The sequence below is a fragment of the Sphaeramia orbicularis genome, chromosome 9 (genome assembly GCF_902148855.1).
Source record: "Sphaeramia orbicularis chromosome 9, fSphaOr1.1, whole genome shotgun sequence".
In the NCBI taxonomy this organism is placed as follows: domain Eukaryota; kingdom Metazoa; phylum Chordata; class Actinopteri; order Kurtiformes; family Apogonidae; genus Sphaeramia; species Sphaeramia orbicularis.
Window position 1 is genome coordinate 23,868,433 of NC_043965.1, and position 26,128 is coordinate 23,894,560.

Here is a 26,128-nt window from a genome sequence, read left to right on the forward strand (position 1 = left end):
GTGAGTGCAGCGACAGCGTCTGTGACCTGGTCACCTGTGCCAACGGCGGCGTCTGCTTTGCGAACAGGGCTGATGGTTACATCTGCCTGTGCCCACTCGGTTTCCGGGGAATGCTCTGTGAAGAAAGTGAGTCAACCTTATTTTTCTCTACACAAAAACCACACACTTGCACTTGTTAGTGTTGTTTCTCTGAGAAGGAGGTTTCTTTTCCCTCAACGGTTGTCACATCACACAGACCTTTTAAAGTAATTACTCAACAGTTGAGTGCAATATGAAGGAAAATTATTTCTTATATGTGGGATTGATTTTCTTGCTGTGTCATATCACCTTTCAGACAGTACTGTACAATATACGCTTCCACTTTCTTTTTCTGCTCCCTATGCAAGCTCTGTCCTCAGTTTATCTTTTGTTCTCTTCAACTGCTTTTCCACTTAATGTTCTTAATGATACGCCTATTATTTCTCTACTGCCCTAGTCATTTTCCTTTCTTCTTTCCTGTCCGTATTTCTTTTCTCTCTACCTTTAGGTTTTTTACTGTCTTCGCCACTCTTCAATGAGACAGTGTTTTCATACGCGGTCATTCCCTGGCCTCAGTTCTCACAGAGTTATTTGTCCTTCATGGAGTTTGAGATGACGTTTCGTCCGTCTCAGCCTGATGGGACGCTGCTGTACAGTGAGGATGCAGGCAGTGATGACTTCCTGGCTATCAACCTGGTGGACAGATATGTAGAGTTCAGATTTGACTGTGGCTCCGGAGAAGCTGCAATAAGGTACAAGATAAATACACTTGTTTTTTTATTATTAACCCATAAAGACCTAGTGCTACTTTTGTGGCAGTTCCCAAATTCATATTTCCTATATTTAACCTTTCTTAAGCAATTTATCACCATTTATTGTAATATTATCTTTTTATTTTGAGTTTTTTCAGTGTAAATCATGTATTTTCCTATATTTAATTAATTGATCATGTAGACATTCATAAAAGCTCAGAATAAATTCAAAGGCTATTGTATCAGAAACAGAGAAAACAGAAGAAAAAGTGACTTTTTCCAGTAAAATCTATCAATAACTGAACATAAAACAAGTGTCTCCATCCACTGTCACTGATCAAACTCCAAGGGTTTTACTGGTTAATCAATGTAGAAGATGACGGTGTTTCTACGTTCACTACGTAGCCTCTGAACATCCAAATGGGTCATATCTGATGACCATAAAAGATGACAAACTGCATTTTACACCAATTATTTACATGGTTTGGTAGGATTAGTGGATCAACAGATATTAAACAGTTGACATCAGCGGTTGGTTTTGGTCACCAGTGGCTGCATGGGTCTTTATGAGTTAACTTCCTCATCGTGGTAAAATACAACCTGGCCAAAAAGTCACCCATTGTAATATTTTGGCTTAAGTATTGCATTTGCATTAATAGTAGCATTCAGCAAAAATCCTGTATTGATGATGAAGAGTTGGACGACTGTGTAAAGTCTTCCTCATCACATCCCAAACATTCTCAATGCGGTTCAGGTCTGGACTCTGTGGTGGCAAATCTATGTGTGAAAATGACGTCTTATGCTCCCTGAACCACTCTTTCACAATCTAATCTTGATGAATCCTGGCATTGTCATACTGGAATATGTCTGTGTCATCAGCAAAGAAAGAATCCACCGATGTTCAAACCTGGTCATTCAGTATATTCAGGTTCACTTAACCTCATTTTATAGACGCATAACATTGGTGAATCTAGACCTGACTAACTAAAACAACCTCAGATCATAACACTGCCCCCACAGGCTTGTACTGTAGGCACTAGGCATGATGGGTAATCACTTCATCTGCCTCTTTCCTTACCCTGACTCACCCATCACTCTGGAACTGGGTCAATCTGGACTCATCAGAGTGCATGACCTTCTTCCGTTGGTGTACATTCTGATCTTTCTTCTCCCTAGCAAATTGAAGAGTATGAATAATGTGTCAGGGTCTTAACCTAATTATAGTAGTTTGATCTCCTTAGTCATTCTCTTGACCCCTTTGAAGGAGAGTTACATCCTTCACATGACCCTAGGATGTGTCTTCAGACATGATTGTTGCAGAAATGAGATAAATAAGTTGTTTCAGGCTGAAACATAAGAATCCCTGCTGTAATTATCCAATGGGAAAGTCTTATTTCCTTTGTTAAATCCAGGAGGGGGCTTGTTTTTGGCCAGGCTGTGTATTGTCTATGGGCTAATTTACATTCAGATTCACACAGATTTACTCATTTTGGAGTATAATCAACAGAAACAAACTTACAAAAAAAAAAAATACTCTGAAATCCAAAGCATTTATACCCGTTCCATTACCAGAAAAGCAACAGGAGTAATAATAAGATTTTAGACAACCCATTTTTTCATAATATAATATAACATTATTACTGACTGATCACCAGTACAAACCCAAACAGACATTGTAACATCAATATTCCTTAATGTCCACCTTTTCTCTACATACATGTTCTTAAATTGAATTACAAATGTGATGATCGGTCCTGCAGGAGTCAGGAGCAGATCAGTCTGGACTCATGGCATGAGCTGAGGGTTTCCCGCACGGCGAAGAGTGGGATCCTCCAAGTGGACAACCAGAAACCAATGGAAGGAATTGCTGAGGTACTCATAAACCAGCATCTCTGTCTGTGACACCGGACACTGCTTTTATGACCACAAGATGGCAGAAAGACACCACAAAACCTTCACAGTCTGCATACAGTAAAGTTCTCAAAGCTAATAAAGGCCTTAAAATATTCACCCACATACATTTGCATTCATTTGTTTATCAATGTGCTACTCATTTCAGTACTTTCTTGCACTTGAGTTAGATTTTGTGGAAAATTTTGGTTGAGTAAATTTAATTTAATTTAATAGGTATTTCATCCCCAACTCCAACATGTGCTCCACACAGTACACAGGCAAAGCAGAAGGTACAAATAATAGAAACAGTTACTTTGCTTATCAAACATGATATAGTGCCACATAAAACACAACATAGAATTTTTTTTAGCACTTTTGGGAAGAGTAACCTTGCTACTTATGTCTGCTGTTGGTACTGTATGTGATGTATTGTTTTTATGTATGTGATGTTGTATTGTCTTAATGTCTACAATGTTGGTTTTATAAGTGCTTTTATATTTGAGGACTACAGATGGATGTTAGTAATTGTGCTCAAATTTATGACAATCTTGTGTTATTTAATTAATATTCAGTCTCATTTTTAAAAAAAAATGTATAAATGAAATAAAATGAAACTTCTTAAATGATGATATATAATGATATTTCAGAAGAGGAAGTTCTCTTACATGACTTAACAGAGTTCATTTATGAAGTGCTTGTATAATTTCTAAGTAATTTTCTGTCATTTTCACTCATCAGGGAGCTTTCACACAGATTAAGTGCAGCTCACCTCTCTACATCGGTGGAGTACCAGAGTACGATAAAACCAAGAGAACAGCAGGAGTAGTAAGGCCGTTCACTGGAACAATTCAGAAGGTAAGACTTGTATTTAGACTGTTATAAAGTCAACACAATTTTTTCATTAACCCTTTAAGACTTACAATTATTTTGATGGTAACATTAAATGGTTTTGTTCTCTATATTTAACCTTTCCTATGTGATGTATCATAATTTACTATATTATCCTCTGCATTTCGTATTTTTCTGTGAAAATTGGGTAAATTGCTATATTAAATTTACTGATCATGTAGATGTAACAGCTCAGAGTAAATTATATTAAAAACTAAAAGGTGAGTTTTACAGCAAAATCATTAACTGGACGTAAAACATATATCATCTCTTAAACTACAGTTGTGGAAAAAAAAATACTTGACCACTCCTTGTTTTCTTCAGTTTCTTGTTCATTTTAATGCCTGGTACAACTAAAGGTACATTTGTTTGGACAAATATAATGAAACAACAAAAATAGCTCATAAGAGTTTAATTTAAGAGCTGATATCTAGCCATTTTCTATGTTTTCTTGATAATAACCAAAATCATTTAATGTCTTACATCAATAGCTATGGCATTGCACTGACAAAAACAGTGCTTTTAAGCATTCCATGTTTTCTTTTCTGTCTGTTTCAGTCACATGATACACACTGGAATTAGTACTTGATTGCATATCCATTGTTTTTGATGACTTTTGATGGTCTAATAATTTTTTCCATGACTGTACATGAGTTTTATTGATGAATCAGTGTTCCTCAAATTAGTGTCTCCACGTTAATTAAAGAGCCTCTGAAATGTCCAAAAAACATCCATTGGATGATCGTGAACAGCTGTTTTTTTAAATGTATTTTTTAATTGTATTGATAGAATTAGTGTTTCAATAGTTATCACACGTTAGTAGATGCTTTTCATAGTTTTTTCTGTCTTTGAGGGTTAATTATAGCAGTAAGTTGACAATACTCTGCTTTATCAGTACATCAGGTTATATCATCCAAACAGACAAAATTGAGTTTTTCTCTTCTCTTCTTTATCTTCTGTAGCTGGTCCTCAATGACCGCACCATCCCAATAACCAGTGGCTCTGCTGGTGGAATTAATGTGGCAAATTCAGAGCACCCATGTGTGAAAAGTCCTTGTGCCAATGGAGGGACCTGCAGACCAAAGTGGGATGGATATGAGTGCGACTGCCCTCTGGGATACGATGGAAAGCACTGTCAGAAAGGTCAGTAGTCTGTCCGGTCGCATGCTTTGACAGAAGTACTTTAGTTCATATTTTTCCCACATAAAGCTGGTATAAGTACAAGGTCAGTTCATGTGTTGTTGATTGAGTTGAAAAAAAAAAAAAAATACAACTCACCGACTGATGAATTGCAGACAAAGTGTTGTTCATGTGCTGTGTTTGGTGTTTTTGCCTTTTGTGGAATAAACTATAACAGTACTTTACACTTATTACGAATGGCTCTAATATGTGTCTTTATTCACATGGTATGATCCTCTTCTAAAGGATTAAATGTTTTTCTCTACTATCATATAGTGTAATATATATCATGTAATGGACAAACTAATCCCTTAAGCCTTTCTCTTCCTTCTCTTTTTTAATGCTTCCACTGACAGAGTGTGGAAATTACTGTTTGAACAGTAAGTTTTCTTGTATAAAATAAAAAGAAAACATTTCATAAAAAGTAGTATCTAAACCTATCATCTTTGAGTGCACATACTGTAGTTTTTCTCCTTGTTGTATATGTTTTTCAGTTTGTTATTTTTACCAATGTTGCCACCTTGTGACAGTATAGAGTAAATGCAGTGTTTTCTCCATTCAGCTGTTACTGAAGCCATTGAGATTCCTCAGTTTATTGGCCGAAGTTACCTGACCTATGACAACAAGGATATCCTGAAACGGTTGGTACTAAATCTGTCACATAAATGTGTTGCATTAGTGTTTTGTATATGCAAAGGTTTCTCAAGACACTACTTGCCTGTAAAATACACAAGCTGCAGTGAATGTAAATATGAGTAAATGTGTCCATGTTTTCAGGATATCCGGGTCCAGGAACAACCTTTTCATGCGTTTTAAGAGCACAGCTAAGGATGGGTTGTTATTATGGCGAGGAGAAAGTCCGATGAGACCAAACAGTGACTTCCTGGCAATGGGGCTTCAGGACGGTGCGCTAACCTTCAGGTACTGTGTTAAAAAACAAAAGACAGAATGACCAGGGAGTTGGATGTACACCATGTGATTAGTCGCCCCTCTGTGTCCTTTTGGTGAAACTGGAGCTGAAGGAAAAAGTTCAAGCAAAGCGAAGAAACTTAACGAAAAAAAGAGGGTAGATGATGGAGAGGGACGCAGGGAAAGCTAAGTAGTCACTGAGGACAGAGCGAAAAAAAAACTGAAATGTAACTAAAAAGAGTTAGAGGCAGGATCAGAACAGTAATATAATAACTCTGACTTAAACTAATTTTCCTGTTTCTTTTTTTCCTGTTATTCCAGTTATAATCTGGGCAGTGGTGCAGCTAACATTGTTGTCAACGGGACCTTTAGTGATGGAAAGTGGCACAGAGTCAAAGCCGTTAGGTAAGCACGAAAACTAAATCAACATTTCACACAGATACATTCATGGGACAATAATGTGAATCAAGACACAGCACAGACTGTTATTTTGTTTTTTCCCCTTTTGTTCTTTTACACAGGGACCAACACTGTACATACAAACGTCCAATAGAAATACAATTTTTTTCTTATTTCCTTGCACTGTTGAGTTGTACATGAATTGTCAACTTGGAGAAACAATTTGTACAATTAATTTTAAAGACATGTTTGGGTGTCCATAAACACTAATGAAAGTCAATGAACAATGACTTGTACAGGACATATATATATATATATATATATATATATATATATATATATATATATATATATATATATATATATATATATATATATATATTTTTTTTTTTTTTTTTTTTTTTTTTTTAATCCATAATTACATTTCAGCAGATCTTAATTCCAGTGGTCTGAGAGGACATCTAAATAACCTTTATTAAGCAGCACAATGTCATTAATTGTACTGGTTGCTGCTATACTGTTGTGCAATATATTATGATTTTACTGTCTGTCCTTTTTTTTGTATATATTGTAATTTGCACACATATTCATTTTTATTTTCTGGTGGTGAGTCAATGCAGCAAAAAATTTTCTTCCGAATGTACACAAGCACAAAGTGTAAGTTGTGACAATAATGTGATTTATTCTATTCTATTCTATTCTATTCTATTGTTATACTGTATTACATTGTATTATATTATATCCTTTCCCTGTGTTTTTAGTTTAAAAAAATTTTGAAAATCTAACATGTTAGGGGTTAAAGACATGACAGCTGATCAGATTCAATCAAATGCGAACTTGATGTAACTCTACTGGTCGACACAGAAGCTTGGAGAAATAGTAATAAGATCATGAAAAGATATCGTGTCATCTATATTTACATTCAGTCTTTTGATTTGGACTGAGAGGAGAAACCTGCCAAAGGAAGGTATGCAGCTTTAAATCATTAATCATATGTAGAACAGACTACCAACACAGAAAAAAAAGAAATCAAAAATAATAAAATATGAAACGACATCAAAAGGAGCCAGTTGTGGTGGTTGGGGCATCTGGTTAGGATGCTCCATGGATGCCTTTCTGTTGAGGTGTTTCATGTATGTCCAACTGGGATGTGACCCTGGAGCAGACCTAGGACACCCTGAAGGGATTATATGTCATAAGAAATATGTCTCACTGAAAGAGCTGGAGGAGCTTAGACTACAACCCCATGACCTAAACCTAAATAACAGATAGATAGATAGATAGATAGATAGATAGATAGATAGATAGATAGATAGATAGATAGATAGATAGATAGATAGATAGATAGATAGATAGATAGATAGATAGATAGATAGATAGATAGATAGATAGATAGATAGATAGATACATACATACATACATACATACATACATACATACATACATACATACATACGTGCATAGATAGATAGATAGATAGATAGATAGATAGATAGATAGATAGATAGATACATACATACATACATACATACATACATACATACATACATACATACATACGTGCATAGATAGATAGATAGATAGATAGATAGATAGATAGATAGATGCATACATACATACATGCATAGATAGATAGATAGATAGATAGATAGATAGATAGACAGATAGATACATGCATGCATACGTAGATAGATAGATAGATAGATAGATAGATAGATAGATAGATAGATAGATAGATAGATAGATAGATAGATAGATAGATAGATAGATAGATAGATAGATAGATAGATAGATACATACATACATACATACATACATACATACATACATACATACATACATGCATGCATGCATGCATGCATATGTAGATAGATAGATAGATAGATAGATAGATAGATAGATAGATAGATAGATAGATAGATAGATAGATAGATAGATAGATAGATAGATAGATAGATAGATGCATACATGCATAGATAGATAGATAGATAGATAGATAGATAGATAGATAGATAGACAGATAGATACATGCATGCATACGTAGATAGATAGATAGATAGATAGATAGATAGATAGATAGATAGATAGATAGATAGATAGATAGATAGATAGATAGATAGATAGATAGATAGATAGATAGATAGATAGATAGATAGATAGATGCATAGATAGATAGATAGATAGATGCATACATACATGCATAGATAGATAGATAGATAGATAGATAGATAGATAGATAGATAGATAGATAGATAGATAGATAGATAGATAGATAGATAGATAGACGCATACATACATTCATACATACGTAGATGGATGGATGGATGGATGGATGGATAGATAGGTAGATAGATAGATAGATAGATAGATAGATAGATAGATAGATAGATAGATAGATAGATAGATAGATAGATAGATAGATAGATAGATAGATAGATAGATAGATAGATAGATAGATGCATGCATACGTAGATAGATAGATAGATAGATAGATAGATAGATAGATAGATAGATAGATAGATAGATAGATAGATAGATAGATAGATAGATAGATAGATAGATAGATAGATGCATAGATAGATAGATAGATAGATAGATGCATACATACATACATACATGCATGCATGCATGCATGCATATGTAGATAGATAGATAGATAGATAGATAGATAGATAGATAGATAGATAGATAGATAGATAGATAGATAGATAGATAGATAGATAGATAGATAGATGCATACATACATACATGCATAGATAGATAGATAGATAGATAGATAGATAGATAGATAGATAGATAGATAGATAGATAGATAGATAGATAGATAGATAGACAGATAGATACATGCATGCATACGTAGATAGATAGATAGATAGATAGATAGATAGATAGATAGATAGATAGATAGATAGATAGATAGATAGATAGATAGATAGATAGATAGATAGATAGATAGATGCATAGATAGATAGATAGATAGATAGATGCATACATACATGCATAGATAGATAGATAGATAGATAGATACATACATACATACATACATACATACATACATACGTGCATAGATAGATAGATAGATAGATAGATAGATAGATAGATAGATAGATAGATAGATAGATAGATAGATAGATAGATAGATAGATGCATACATACATACATGCATAGATAGATAGATAGATAGATAGATAGACAGATAGATACATGCATGCATACGTAGATAGATAGATAGATAGATAGATAGATAGATAGATAGATAGATAGATAGATAGATAGATAGATAGATAGATAGATAGATAGATAGATAGATAGATAGATAGATAGATAGATAGATAGATAGATAGATACATACATACATACATACATACATACATACATACATACATACATACATACATACATACGTGCATAGATAGATAGATAGATAGATAGATAGATAGATAGATAGATAGATAGATAGATAGATGCATACATACATACATGCATAGATAGATAGATAGATAGATAGATAGATAGATAGACAGATAGATACATGCATGCATACGTAGATAGATAGATAGATAGATAGATAGATAGATAGATAGATAGATAGATAGATAGATAGATAGATAGATAGATAGATAGATAGATAGATAGATAGATAGATACATACATACATACATACATACATACATACATACATACATACATACATACATACATACATACATACATGCATGCATGCATGCATGCATGCATGCATGCATATGTAGATAGATAGATAGATAGATAGATAGATAGATAGATAGATAGATAGATAGATAGATAGATAGATAGATAGATAGATAGATAGATAGATAGATAGATAGATAGACGCATACATACATTCATACATACGTAGATGGATGGATGGATGGATGGATGGATAGGTAGATAGATAGATAGATAGATAGATAGATAGATAGATAGATAGATAGATAGATAGATAGATAGATAGATAGATAGATAGATACATGCATGCATACGTAGATAGATAGATAGATAGATAGATAGATAGATAGATAGATAGATAGATAGATAGATAGATAGATAGATAGATAGATAGATAGATAGATGCATAGATAGATAGATAGATAGATAGATGCATACATACATGCATAGATAGATAGATAGATAGATAGATAGATAGATAGATAGATAGATAGATAGATAGATAGATAGATAGATAGATAGATAGACGCATACATACATTCATACATACGTAGATGGATGGATGGATGGATGGATAGATAGGTAGATAGATAGATAGATAGATAGATAGATAGATAGATAGATAGATAGATAGATAGATAGATAGATACGCAGATACATACATACATATCTTTTCACAGATATTTCTAAAATCAGAAAAAAATGAGGATGCTAATCGCTGAAATAAAGTGCTGAGATGCTAGAGTTTCTGATGATTTAACTGTTCTTACTCTTCTGTGCAGGGATGGACAGTCAGGGAAGTTGACAGTCGATGACTATGGAGCTAAAACAGGCAGATCACCTGGAAAAATGAGACAACTCAATATCAACGGACCCTTATACGTTGGTAAGTGCAACACATCTAAAGCCACTGTTATGCACATAGACCATAAGAATGAATAATTTAAGAGTATTTTCTTCCTTCTCCCTCCTTTGTCTGTATTTTCTCCGTCCTCCCTGCAGGTGGCATGAAAGAGATAGCTCTACACACAAACAGACAGTACATGGGAGGCCTGGTGGGCTGCGTGTCACACTTCACACTATCCACTGATTATCACTTAGCGCTGGTGGAAGACGCTGCTGACGGCAAGAACATCAACACATGCTCCAACTAGAAACTGCAACTTCAACAGATGAGCGGCCATTTTCAGCACTGTTTTTACACCGGAGCGATTGACTCAACCCTAAGATTTGTCATCTTTAAAACTGACTGATCTGCTCCGAATGAGTAAAAACTAAAATATTTTGTTGAATGGTGGCTGACATAGTAAAAGGTCAAACCAGGAAAAAAAAAAAAAAAAAAAGAATAAAGAGTGTAAAAAGTGTTGTCAGTTTGAGTCACATATGATTAATCTTCAAGTGGCTCCTGTATATAAGGTTTTGAGGTGTGTTTTACCATTAACAGTGTGATGAATCTGGAATAAGAGATTCCGCCACCAGTTCACAGGAGGATATTACAAGGCACGAATACTCTGGGAAAGAACAGATTAAGCTTAGAGCAACGGGCAATGAGGGTCTTTGTAAAACCTGGCAGAGGACATTTTTTTCATAGGATGTTTCCAATCTTATCTTTATTTTTTCTACTGTAAATCCTTATTTGATTGCTGGAAGAACCATGTATTCCAGAGGATCAAGAGTCATCAACAGTTTTTCATAAATCCGACCTAGAGCAGTTAGCAGAGATAAACTTTATTTGTAGAGGATTGTTAGCTTTGGCCCTAGAGGATCTCTGTTGTTCATGTTGTTGTAGCATTTGTAATCTTGTGTGTTCTGTGATTATCAAACTGTAGAGTACATTTTTTAAAGTCAGATGGACTGCTTAAAGGTCGCTAGTTTTGAGGGTGAAGACATCAGCTGTGCTTTCTCTGTTTTCTTTCGTTTTTGTTTTTTGTTTTCTTATAACATACACACTTCTTTATTCACAGCACTCAAATGCTAGTCACATGAAAGTCTGATGCTGACACAGTGAAGCAGCCAAAATCCTGAAAAAATGCGTGACGGTTTTTTGCTACCATTAGACAAAACAAAACCAAAGGGCACCTCCTCCTTTACAATGAGTATAACTGTATAATTTTTGTTTTTACATCAATGAGCACTTGTATACAAGCTGATGTTGCTTCATCATGACTAATCTGTACTCCTGAAAGGATATCTTGCAAATGGTAAAACTGCTTTGTATTTAATGAATGGTCACTAGTTATATGAGTTATTGTTGCTCTACAAAGAATGACACCAATGTTAAAATAAGAGAAAAAGAAAAGAAAAAAATCTAATAATAAACCATGAATTTACATCTTAATTTTCGTAGAAGAATAAATCAGTCATTAATGTTTTTTATTGCCTGCAATAGTTTTAGTTGCTTCAACACACAAAAAAAAAAATGTTGCAGACAAGTTGTGTCTACATCCTCATGTGGCTGAGGAATGTGAATGACCAGGATTTCTGCAGACCGATCCGCCGCAGAGTGATTAAATGTGTTGATCATAGTCTAATAGTGTAACAATTGACTGTCTGTATCTGCTGAAGCATGTCTGTTAACATTCTGCTAAACCTGGCCTATAAAAAGCAATGATGATGGGGTATTTGTGAGCATCCATTTGAAAGCAATCAGAAAATACCTGAAACTCAAGGCTGGAGCTGAGGTGAAAAGAGAAACATATAACTACGTAGGTTGAAATTACACTGGGCAGCAGGAAAACATTGTGTGTGTGCCACTTATCTCATAAAGACCTAGTGCTGCTTTTTGTGTTAGTTCCCAAATATTTTTTTTTCTCTCTATTTAACTTTTCTTTGGTGTTCTATCATCATTTATCATATTATTATCCTCTCCATTTTGCATTTTTTCAGTGAAAATCAGGTATTGTCCGATATTTATTTTACTGATCATATATTTAAATCATGCTGAGATTACATTTGAGAGTCATCATATCAAACACAGACAAAACTAAAATCTATCACTAACTGAACATAAACCATGTGTGTCCATCCACTGTCATTGATCCAACTCCATGGGGTTTACTAGTGAATCAATGTTGTAGCAATGATGGTGTTTCCACATTCACTACGGAGCCTCTGAATGTCCAAATGGGTCATATCTGATGATCATGAAAAGATGTCAAACTGCATTTCACACTAATTATTAACATGTATTGATAGGATTAGTGGCTCTAAAGTTATTAAACATTTTAGATCTGTAGATGCTTTTGGTCACTGGTGTATATTTGAGTCTTTATGGGTTAAGGAAAAATATCTGATCTGGACAAAAACAGGAACGTAATTAAAATCTGCAGAATTTCTCCATTTTGAGTCATACAAATATGTAAAAGATGCTTATTTTCCAAACTTATTCTTTCATGCCTTTTATTGTATATTAAAAAATCTGAAGAATAAGTAATAACTTGGTCAAATTTACTTATAGATATGAACATTAAGCCCGGTTTAGAATAAACCGCTGCGAGTGGAAGACAATCTGCAACCCATCTGTTCATGCGTTTTAAGCCTCTTCTCAACTAGTTGATCATAACGAGGGGCTCTACGGTTACCATGGTTGTAAAAATTTTGCACCACTTCCATAAATAAATTACAAGCTGTTACTTCTTGAGAGCTGAGCTCCGAGGGGAATACGAGTTCACCAATGAATTCTCCAATCTGGGCTCTGATGAAAACTCCAGCTTTCACCTTTCTGTCACTTTCTGTCACACCAAATGTTTGTTTCAGGTATAGAAAGCAGCAATAAGATTTTATAAAACTGAAACAAACTGATATGCTGTTAATGACTATATACTGACTTGTGCATAACTCAAAATTCAGATTTGGAATTTAAAAAAAAGCATTGTTGACCAGTATTTTCTAAAATCCTGCACAGACTCTTTTCACATTAAGTGGAATGTCTTGTTGGATATATTTAAGTTTTAAATGGAAGGTTGAAGAAACACACAAACACCTATGGATCTAACCTTCTACAGTATCTATACAGTGTGAAAAGACTAAGCCAGTAGATAAATTACAAGAAAAACCATAACGATCAATAATCTATGTTGAATGATTTTTCAACACTGTCAAGAAGAACAGCTATGGAGGCACCCTTTACTGTTCTTACTATAAAAATCTATTCTTGTTTAGTTGAAATGGCATTTTAATATCCAATCATTTACATAATCAAAATCAGAATATGTGAAGTATGTTAAATGATGGACAACTTGTTTTAAAAAGACAGCATACAGCTATCCATCAAACACTTCATTACATAGCAGATTCTATTAATAAAACAAATCCAATAAAAACAACAAACAATATAAATACAAATCCAATGCAAATCTATTATCTAAATACTCCAATTAGTGGGTGTGGTCACTACATGTATGATATGTGAAATTGCTTTGGTTCAATCAGGTAAAGGAACAGTTTCAGACAACCATCTGTTAAAATATACATGAATTGTCAGCTTGGGACAATAGTATTATTTTTAAGACACACTTGGGTGTTCATTAAAACTAATGAAAGTCAATGAATAAACAGAGACCTGTAAAGGAAATGTAACTATAAAATGTCCATCATTTGTAATTCCAGTAGTCTGAGAGGACACTAGACTAATGCATCCATTGCTTTTCTGTATTTTCAGTAGAAAAAAATGTAGAAAATGTGTCCTCTGACACCCAGAATTCAGCTAATCAAAGTTTTCAGACAAGTAGGAGTTAAATACATGACTAACAGCTGATCAGATTCTGTTAAATGTGGCCTTGATGTAATGTAATGTTCTACTCTGTGTCTTAACACAGACACTTGGATAAGTGGCTGCCAATTCAAAAAAAAAAAACCAACACATTTTATGGACATTGTGAAAAACCTTCAGATTTCAGTGAAAAGAAAAGCACAACATACAGAGTTGTGACATAGGGTCATGATCATGCCCCTCACTGCTGTTAGCTGAAAATTGTTTTCTATATGAAGTAGGAAAAAAAAGATTACAAAGCAGCAGGCCATGACATTTTTACCTCCGCCAAGGAGGTTATGTTTTTGCCAGGGTTTGTTTGTCTGTCTGTCCGTTAGTGTGCAACATAACTCAAAAAGTTATGGACAGATTTTGATGAAATTTTCAGGGTTTGTTGGAAATGGGATAAGGAAGAAATGATTAAATTTTGGTGGTGATCGGGGGTGGGGGGGCCCCATTTCCACCAAACCCTGAAAATTTCATCAAAATCTGTCCATAACTTTTTGAGTTATGTTGCTCACTAACGGACAGACAAACAGACAGACAGACAGACAGACAGACAAACAAACAAACAAACCCTGGCAAAAACATAACCTCCTTGGCGTGTGTGTGTGTGTGGGGGGGGGGGCACTGATCAGCCTTGGCGGAGGTCTGCGCTCTCCGAGTGCTTCTAGTTTAAACAGCTGTCCTAACACTTGTGTTCAAAACTTAAGGATAAGTCATTTTATGGCATTAAAGCAAAGACAAAGAAATGATTCAGCTGCACTCAAACGAACAAAACAACAAACATCTGCATCTCATATGAACTGAAAGTACAGCTGAATTTTTTTCTGTTTCCTAATTCTGAAACATATGGAGAGAGACTGAAGGCACAAACAACTGGTTCAGTTTAGATGTGAGTATGAGTGGAAAAATACCTTCAGTAACTAGGATTTAAAGCAGAACCGTGTAACAGTTTTACCTTAATTAAACAGCTTCATAGTAATTGTGATGGTTAAATGGCTCGTTAGGGGGAAAATGGAAACCTTCCCACTTCCCATAGGGTCTCTAGGGCCGAATATGCTCGAAGATTCTTGTCTCGTGAGAAACGTCCCACTTTACGGCAGTACGACACGAACACGCGCCTCCAGCCGAGTACCACCGCTTGGCTGTAAAGACAAGTCAGCCATGTTTTCATTTCACAGGCGTTTACTTTAGCAGAGAAAAGGAAGAGGTGGCTGTTGTCAAGGGATGGAAGAAGAAGAAAAGAGTGAGGGACCAAATGAGGAACAAGACCAGAGTCTGCTTGGTCCTCCTTTTGCAGAATGGTGAGAGCTGAAAGATAAAAAAGCATCAAAACGAACACAGACCTGGCGTTGCTGATGTACTTGTAAGTATTGCTATTGGTTATAACAGTGTTTAGTCATTTTATGAGCGATGCCCGAATGTTTGCTAGCTAGAGGAGATGTTAGCATACTCCCCAGTAATCAAGGTTGTTTGTGTGTATGTTTGTGTATAATTCTAATAATAATTATAATAAACTTTATTGCAGACACAGGTCCATAAACCACAAGCACACAACGTACAGAATAAATAAAATAAAAAGGATAAAAAAAAAGAATAAAAAGACTAAAAAAAGAATTAAAAGGAGATTAAAAAAAAAAAAAAAAAAGCACATTATAAAATACACAAACTATTGCACCAATGCCGTCTCAGTTTAGAGGTAAAACGATAGCAGCTTTTCGGGGGGCTAACTAGAGCTTCTATAACAGTGGTGTCAAACTCATTTTAGTTCAGGGGCCACATTAAGCCCAAATTGATCTCAAGTGGGCAGGACCAGTAAAACAATAGCATAATGACCTGTAAATAATGACGACTCCAAATTGTTTCTCTTTGTTTTAGTGCAATCAAAAATAAATTATGAAAATATGTACATTTACAAACTATCCAAACAAAAATGATGTGAATAACCTGAAAAAACTGAAATTTCTTAGAAAAATAAGTACAATTTTAACAATACAGGGTAGGGAAGCAAAATTTACAATGAACATTTAGATGTTTTTTCTCAGCAGGCACTACGTCAGTTGTTTTGAAACCAAACATATATTGATGTCATAATCATACCTAACACTATTATCCATACCTTTTCAGAAACTTTTGCCCATATGAGTAATCAGGAAAGCAAACGTCAAAGAGTGTGTGATTTGCTGAATGCACTCATCACACCAAAGGAGATTTCAAAAATAGTTGGAGTGTCCATAAAGACTGTTTATAATGGAAAGAAGAGAATGACTATGAGCAAAACTATTACCAGAAAGTCTGGAAGATACTATTAAAGAAGAATGGGAGAAGTTGTCACCCCAATATTTGAGGAACACTTGCGCAAGTTTCAGGAAGCGTGTGAAGGCAGTTATTGAGAAAGAAGGAGGACACATAGAATAAAAACATTTTCTATTATGTCAATTTTCTTGTGGCAAATAAATTCTCATGACTTTCAATGAACTAACTGGTCATACACTGTCTTTCAATCCCTGCCTCAAAATATTGTAAATTTTGCTTCCCCACCCTGTATTACACCACTTATACATGCATATTATGGATTGGATTTACAAAAACACAAAATATTTAATAACAGGAAGAATAATGTTAAAATTTCACTTTCAAAATTTCCGTTTTTTTTGCACTTTATTGTTAAACGATTGTTTGTAAATTTTAATATTTTCATCATTTAATGTAAGTTTTTACACTAAAACAAAGAGAAAAATTTGGAGTTGTCATCACTTATAGATTTAAAGCTATACCTACCGATGTGGCATTTCTCACAGCACTTAGTAAAAGTTTGAACATGAACAACCCGCCTCCCTCCAAAGCCCCGCCCGCTCATCCCAAGTCGTCAGAAATGGACGCATGGTCAGAGCCCCGTTCGGCTCTATTTGACGCAGGGGGTACCCCTTCTGCGTCAGATTTCGACGCGGAGGGCAGCCTGATAGAACTGTATGTAAATCCCTCAGTGTCATTGAGCACTGACGCTTTCCTCTTACCTGATGCGCGTGATGGAAGCGGAGGTGGAAGTGGAGGTTCGGTCCACTTCAGCGTGTCCGTGGACCCCTCCCTCAGTAATTAGATCCATCATCCGCCTGCCGCGGCCTCTGTTCCATCAGTAGACCCTGAATTTAAGGGTCTGGTCTGTGCAGCCCTGGGTCAGTGTCTTCAGCTGATGAGGTGCCCAGCAAGCGCACTGTGAACGCGCGGCCTCCGCGAATTTTCCGTGGACATTTGAGGTTTCATAGTCCATACATTTATCATTTTACATAATCCTACATTGTGTGACACCAAGTACATGTACCTGAATCAGTACTGCGGTCATAAAAGCTGAGCTTCCTGCAGACCTATCTGTTCAGTCCAGTACAGCTGACTTCCGGACTTTAACTCCATCCTTCATTCATCAGACTCCTGTTTGTGCCCCTTAGTTGTTGTTTCCGTTCATAAATCTGTTTTTTTTCCTTCCACATGTGCATTTGAGTTTTATCCATACACATCATAGACAGTAGACTGTGGTCAGTGACAGGAGGAGCGTGAGTGAAGCGTCAGATTCAGAGGGACACATATCAGATGCGGAGCGCGATAATGGATCGGATGCTGGACGGCCGTAATGGATGATTGACAGGAGGCTCAGCCAGGTTCGACCAATTATTTCATTCGGACCAACTAAAATGATTGGTCAGACTTTTATCAGAAATATATGAGAATTAAACATTTTTGAGTTTCAATACCTGGTGGATTTCTTTTATATTTTGGTTTGACGCATGCTTGTTAGGAGCATTTTAAGATGACAAAAGAAAAGTGTAAAAATGCCACATCATACGGTATAGCTTTAATGTAATATTATGTTTTTCACATTAAACTAAGAAAATCTGGAGTCATTATTTATAGGTTATTATGCTATTATTTTAGTTGAGATCACATTGTTCTGTATGTAGAACCTGAACAAAAATGACCTCGACATCCTTGATTGTTAATATCTTAAGTGTAATTTTTGCGCTTTGTAAATTCATCCCGTGAGCCAGACTGGAACCTCTGGAGGGCTGGTTTTGGCCCCTGGGCTGCATGTTTGACACCTTTGTTCTATAATGTGGTTCTTTGATTCATCCAGGCGACACATAAAACTAAACATCAACTGTCTTAATAGTGCCTCACAAGTTGGCACTCCTGTGGTCACAAACAGTTGACTGGCACTATGCCACCAAGGGACATGAAGCAGCAACCTCAATGCATCATTATAGGCTACCTTGAGCCTCTGCAAACTTATTTTCTTATAGTTTGACCACAGTTGAGCAGTGTATAATGGTGTGATGTAAGTTCTAAATAGAGAACACTTCACTGAATCAGAGCACATAGAAAACTTCCTTATCAGCATGTTAGCTTGAGAATAAATCTTACAACACTGTCGATGGATGTCTTTGTTGTCCGTCCAGTCATTGGATATGACATGACCGAGGTACTTAATTTCCTCACAAACATCAAGAGGACTTTCAGACAAATAAAAGGTTGGAAAAGTTGATTTCCTGTCCCCTGCACTTCTAACTATCACTATTTGGCTTTTCTTAGCGTTATACTTGATGTCATAGTCTATGCCATACTAAGAGCATACCTTCAACATCTGCTGCAGCCCAGCACTATATGGACTGAGCAGGACCAAATCATTTGTATGTTTGTTTAGTTTACTAGATCGCCCTTTGTCAGCCTCAGGAGTGTGTTTTTACCACTAGCCACAGAATTTTGCCAGTTGAACCTATTTTTTGTCAGATGTATGTAGTTCATTATACATGACTTGTGTGTAATTTGTTTTGTCTGAATAGTGACTGGCATAACAACTAGCCCTGATGTTGGATGTTATCTGGTGTTGTATGATACTTGTCTCTTGTCCAGGTGAAGGTCTAGAACAGGGGTGGCCAACCCTGGCCCTGAAGAGCCACTATCCTGCATGTTTTAGATGTATCCCTCTTCCAACACACCTGATTCAAATGATAAGCCTATCATCCAGCTCTGCAGAAGCCTGATAACGACCGTCAGGTGTGCTGGAAGAGGGAAACATCTAAAACGGGTATTCAAATCCGGTCCTCAAGGGCCGCTATCCTGCATGTTTTAGATATTTCCCTCTTTCAGCACATCTGGTTTAATTAATGATTAGCTCATCATCATGCTCTGCAGAAGCTTGATAATGATGTAATGGCTTCCAGGTGTGATGGAAGAGGGAAATATCTAAAACATGCAGGATACCGGCCATCGAGGACTGGAGTTTGACACCCCTGATCTAAAACATGCAGGATAGTGACTTTCCAGAACCAGGGTTGGCCACCCTGGTCTAAAATCTAGATGACTGTTGTTGCTATAAATGTTAGCCCCGGGATGACAGCGCCCTAATTGCTAATCACCACTGGGAAGCGGTGACAGGTGAGAGCTGCTGATGTTTGTTTGTCTGTTAGCTCTTAAGCTGTGCAGCTAATGTTAGCATAATGGTGCTAGTGGCTACAGATGGACCCACATCCAGCTTGTCAGTATGACCTGTCTGCCTGGATGGCCAGGGGGTTCCTGTCCGCATCCTGCAGCTCCGCTTCCATGACCTCCTCTGTAAAATGAAAACAAATGTCCGAAACTTCAGTGTCCATCTAAAGTGTCCCACTCCGCTCCAGTAGCATCTTTGATCACCATTTTTTACCTTCTCGTTGCCAGCTTCATTGAAAACTAATGCACATGGTCGGAGGGGGAAGGTTAAGTGTGGGTTTTACTACAGTGAATATGTACTCCGAAACTGTAGGAGGAGCTCCATAGAGAACAATGACCACCAAACAGCTAAGAAGAACCAAAACAGCAAAATGTTACGTAGTTCCACTTTAAAGAAAAACAAGTCTTCTGAGGCAATAGATGATTGTTAGTCATTATAGTTGAGAACTTGGACAACTTTAAAACCTGAAACTGTGAACTTCTATCCTGAATTTTCACCTTTGATATGTTTTAAAATGCTCACCTTTTGTCCAAATGTTTTTTCTATCTCAGTTGTTGCTACCACATTTCTGACCAATCTCAGTTTGTGAACTCCATGTAGTTACAGCGTTCTCTATTGTGTGCAGAAAAATAGTTTACTTACATTTTCCAGAGCATCTCCATGATCTACTGTGAAGATTTCAACAGTGACAAGTCTGGCAGTTCCTTCTTTTGCTTGTTTTATCCATCCATCCATCCATCCATCCATCCATCCATCCATCCATCTTCTTAACTGTTTATTCCTTGTGATATTTGCTGGGGTGACGGAGTCCATCCTGGTTACCTATAGGTGAAGGCGTCGTACACCCTGTACATGTCGCCAGTTCATCGCAGTGCAGCCATATACATTAGAACAACCATGTACTCTCACATTCACACCTACTGGGATATACACCGACCAATTAAGCTATCAGCTCCCAGAGAGAAACCATGCAGACTCAGGGAAAACATGCAAACTCTACACCGAAACGAACCCAGGAACCTCTTGCTGTGAGATCATAGTGCTAACCACTACACCCCCATGCCACCCATGTACCATAATGTAACATATACATCATATTTGTCATCTTCATCCCTCAATATATGCATTGTTTCAGCCAAAAAGTTACATATGTAGATAATGCTAGCATTTTTAGCTGAATATGAATAAGCATCTGTCTCCCAGCCATTATCTATTCAGTTTATAATAGAATTTAAAAAATGATCTTGTTTCAATTCAGCACATGGCTCAGTGTTAATATAATCACAACTCTGGCCGAAATTCCCCATGTGATATAATTTAATGAACATTAACCTACATCCAGTTGATTTTTCCATAACACAATTTATATATGGCCTGTCAGTTTTTACCACCCAAAGTGTGGCGGAACATTTAATTAGTGAGTGCTGCTCAGTGGAATTTATTATTGAGTTTAATTCGATTGTTCTGTAGCTGTTATACTGTAATCTATCACCTGAACACACACAGATACACACATATTAAAGTCTGTCCCCATTTCTCCGTGTTCTACAAAACCTTTCAGTCATATTAAGGTCATCCACATCACAGGTTAGGGTTAAAGGTAGCTCAGAAGATTTGCTGTAAACCTGATGTTTTTAATTTGTTTGTGATAATGGTTGAGTAATATAATGGAGTGATTATAATTTGTTTTTTTCTGCTTATAATGGACTGTAATATGGGCCTTTTGTAACACTGCCCTCAGAACACTTATCAAAGCGGAAGCCTAATCTATCATCTCAGGCTGCGCACGAATGTATTCATTATACACATAAAAGAGACACTTGAATTTAGCCTTTAAAGACATAAAGCTACTTCAGTGAAGACTTCCAGAATAATTCTTTACATTTAACCTTTCCAAAGTGATTTATTACCATTTATTGTAATATTATTCTTTACATAGTTTAGTGAAATCCTTCCCTTTTTCATGTCTTTAGTTTTCATTTTCTGATTATGTAGATGTTCTTAAAAGCTCAGAGCAATTTGAAGAAAAAGGTTCCTTTTTCTGCAAAATCATATCATTAACTGAACACAAAAATAAGTGCCCACAACCACCGTCATTTGTCAAACTACATGGAAGAAGATTGTGGGGTTTCCATGTTCACTATGGAAACTCTGAAGATCCAAAACAGAGACATCTGATGCTGCTTAAAAGCTGACAAGCTGCATTTTCCATTAATTATTTTAATGTATGAGTTCAAAGGTTCAAAACCTATTACACATTTTAGATTCACACATGCTTTTGGTCGCTAGTGGTTGTTTACATTAACTCGATTCAAAAATACATCAATGTCAGAGGTGTCTAACACAGCATAACCAAATGTATTAACCATTTGTTTTAATTTTCATGGCTAATTATTGTGCACATTTTGGACAGAAATTCCTAAACTTTTGAAGCTCAAGAACCACAGGGGAAATAAGGGGTCTCCTTGGGACTCAACTGTAGAAAAAAAAAAAAAGAAAAAAAATGAATGAATGAACTAGACAGAGGTGGAGGAAGCACTCAGATCCTTAACTTCAGTCAAAGCATAAATACCACAGTGTAGAAGTTCTCTGGAAAGGGACGCATTGTACAGAATGACTATATTCCCAGTGTTATATCATCATATTATTTTGCTCTATTTTCATCACTGACACGTTTTCACTCATTCCTTTAATATCAGTAGATTTATAATGAGTACTGTCAAATCATTTCTAACTGCTTTTTTTTTTTTTTTAGTAATTATTAGTATCAAATAATACAGTAGAATAAAACGGGAATACCGTGGAAGTAGGTTACCTAGTTACATTGGATTACACCGTAAATTTAATGTATGTTATTTTATTTATGTTACTCAGTCAGTTGGTAGGCTAACCGTAATTTTTGATTAACGAAGCTATAACCATGTTATTGCAATGCTGTTATGTTATGGTAAATTAATACCAAATATAAGATTTAGTTATCTCAATCTAAAGCAGACATGATTTTGGTAACATGATATAATGTGTTAGTTTAATGCATTAAAGATGTGCTTCTGAAAGGCACTAATGTCTTATACAGTTACATAATACCTTATTTATTATTTCCATGGTTTACTGTTGTGTTTTCTCTGTCCACCAATCAACCTAAATACATGATTTTATGGAGTTCTGCTGTGAAAACTTACCCCCTGAGTACAACACCAAGTATGGACGTGGCCTCTTGCTTCCTGCTGGCTCTTGTGTCTCTTTCTACCCCGAGTTGCCTTGAGACCCTTAAGCTTTAACCTGAAAACTGTAAATGTCATTTGACTTTTATCTTACACTGCTACAGAGATCTTAACTTGCTTTTCAGTCTTTGCTCTCACCAGCTTAAAGAAACTGTGCTGCCAAACAAGGTCATTTGTTTTGACCAAGTTCTATTTTTGGTATTTGCATTTTTTAGTGAGGTAACTGTTTAATATCTATTTAATATGTCCAAATAGGGTTTTTTGCAAATTCAGTTGGCTTTTTTTTTTGTACTAGATTCTACAGAAATACAGTATATAAAGAGAATATATGAAGGATATAGATTATACAATCTACACAAATAAGAATTGTATTACATTCTTTGTTTTTGAAATTCATTTGCTCTATGTTATGATTTTTTTCTTCTTAATAAATTAGGTACACCATGTAGTTTTACGTCCATTTTTTACTTTATAGAAACAAATTCTAACAAATTCTACTGACAAGATTAGAAAAAAAATCAGGCTATTACACAATACAGTAGTGGTGTGAGAACAGAGAATAAACCCTTTATGTATGAGGGATAAATTAGTTAGTGTGTGCTCTATCAATGATTCAGTTATGGAACTAAACATAATCTCTCAGTGAAGGACATCACAAAAAAAAAAAAAAAGCTTCCAACAATGTGATGCATGAGTCATAATGTTTCATAAAAAGTTTTCATCATATATCTTCTAGTAAATGATTTATGAGTACAGTCCGGCTTTCCAGACAAATGTAAATTTTAGAAGGCGAGAGCCAGAGTGAACTAGGTAGAATCAGGTGAGTGTGTTACCCACAGCACTAATGTTCCCAGCTCTGGTCGGAGGAAAAGCACAGTCTGCTACTTCGTCTTAGTGTCAAATTCAAATGAGTTGTAAATTTATATGCACAATGAATAATACATACCTTATAATTCTACAGACACCAGTGATAGAGTGAGAAAATAGGGACTAATTTTCTTTTTCATGTGAAGGAATCAACTCTGGGACATTTATTACATGATATAAATCTGTATTATTCTCCACAGTTGTATAAGTACCTTAAATATCTCCAAGAAGAAGGTCTCTATGCTGTCAGTATCTTACTGTTGTTACGCAACAAATCCTTATTTCTAGAGGATCAAACGAGTTTTAGGACACAATAAGACACAATTAATTCTGGTCAGAAATACTGTACTTTGACTCACAAATGAGGGAATAATCCGTTAAGCGCAAAGATTACAGCACATGGCTCTGAATTTAGAAGGGACTTTTTTTTTCCCAGGAAGATCTTCCCTGATAAATAATATATAGGACTTGGTAGATGTTTGAGATATACTGGACCAGAGATTTAGAGTACCACTGGAGTAAAAATGTGGAATAAAAATATGCATTAGTAATATTGTGGATATATGAGGGACTCTAAATTTGATACAATATTACACAATAGTATTAAACTTGCGCTGTGGGACAATGGTGAACAGTAGGGACTGTAAGATATACTCAAGGGATGAAAATGGCCATTCCTGAAATATATGAAAATCAAAAGTCACTTACTTGGAAGACAGTATGAACCTTTACCAGACTCAAAAGTCATGTTTGGGGAACAGATTGCTGGAGTCTGGTCTCAGCTTTCTGCATTTTATCATCAACTTTTTTCAATCTGTTACTCATGCTCAGCTTGCTCCTCATTTAGCCTGATGGAGCTGTTGTTGCACCGTTTCTTTCTGCTTCATGCACTTGGTTTTGTTAGTGGCTACCCCACTGGTGCTCCCACTGGCCTCAGCCTTCACCAGAACCTTATGCACTTCTCACCAGCACCAGGATATTTGAGCCAGGAAACCTCATCACAGTTTACAAAAAACAACTGACACATTTAACCCTTTATCAAGCAAGTGACTATTTTTGGTCATTCCCATATACATTACAAGACAGTGACAGCAACAGTTACAGTGAGGATATTGAGTCAACAATCTCAGGTCCAGTGTGGTCTACAGGGTCTGTAAGTTCCATCTCTGCATGAACAGTGAGTGTACCTGCTTTGTTAGGTACCATGTAGTAATGGTACTAATGTAAGGAATGATATTCAAAGGAATAATGGCCCAATCCCAGTTCACCCCTAGGCCCTCCCCCTTACCCTTACCCCTTGGCCCTTGCACTTGGCACTACCCCTTAAAACGGAGTTGCAAGGGGTAGGGGTTGAAGCATTCCGCTATGAAATGAGACAACCCTTCGAGACCTGTTAAGCCATCAGCAGTCATCTATGCCGCTATTCACAGATGCAACAACTTTGTTTCTGAAAGAATTCCCCATGCCGTCAGGAGCTGTAACCGCCTCTGTTGCATGGGCTTTGGGCATCTTTTTCCGGCCATCAACTACAAACTGCAGAAATGCAATCTATAATACATTGAAACGGCATTAAACGATCGATCAAATGATTAAGTTGTTTACGAAAAAAATAGTACATTTGTGTGTTTCTTTTGTCACATTGCTGTGGCCCTCCCCCTTAGCCCTTCCCGTTGGACTCAGTGAGAATTGGGACACCCCTACCACTTCATGTGAACACACAAAAGGGGTGGAGGGGTAGGGGTAAAGGGGAGGGCCAAGGGGTGAATTGGGATTGGGCCAATGTGTATGGTGACGGATGTCTGTATCGCCACTTATGTTGTTGTAATGGGATGCCCTAATGTTCTAAAATACATGTTCTTTTCACCTTACGTGTGTTTTTCTTGTATTTTTTTCTTATATATTTCTTGTATTTATTTATTTTTTGCCACTTATGTGTGAGGAACCAAATATGGTCACTTCACTGACCTTGATTTTTTATTATTATTATTATTTCACAAAAGTAATAAAGTCTTATGTCCTGCAATAACACAGTAAGGTTGAAATTTTCAATTTCAGAGTATTTCTACAAGTGCAC

At 36.0% G+C, this 26,128-nt stretch overlaps 1 protein-coding gene across 3 annotated transcripts in view; it reads left to right on the top strand.

The window, feature by feature from the left end:
• The window catches only part of egflam (EGF-like, fibronectin type III and laminin G domains), a 43,636-nt gene extending 31,614 nt beyond the window's left edge, over positions 1-12,022 (top strand). For all 3 annotated transcript variants that reach the window (XM_030142954.1, XM_030142955.1, XM_030142956.1), the window contains 11 exons: positions 1-126; positions 527-770; positions 2,531-2,642; positions 3,402-3,518; positions 4,514-4,694; positions 5,087-5,110; positions 5,293-5,371; positions 5,508-5,651; positions 5,961-6,044; positions 10,511-10,614; positions 10,731-12,022. In XM_030142954.1, the coding sequence (XP_029998814.1) occupies positions 1-126; positions 527-770; positions 2,531-2,642; positions 3,402-3,518; positions 4,514-4,694; positions 5,087-5,110; positions 5,293-5,371; positions 5,508-5,651; positions 5,961-6,044; positions 10,511-10,614; positions 10,731-10,882 (1,367 nt within the window). In that variant the 3' untranslated portion in view covers positions 10,883-12,022. The remainder of the gene's footprint in view (positions 127-526; positions 771-2,530; positions 2,643-3,401; positions 3,519-4,513; positions 4,695-5,086; positions 5,111-5,292; positions 5,372-5,507; positions 5,652-5,960; positions 6,045-10,510; positions 10,615-10,730) is intronic.
• Positions 12,023-26,128: the final 14,106 nt, after the last annotated feature.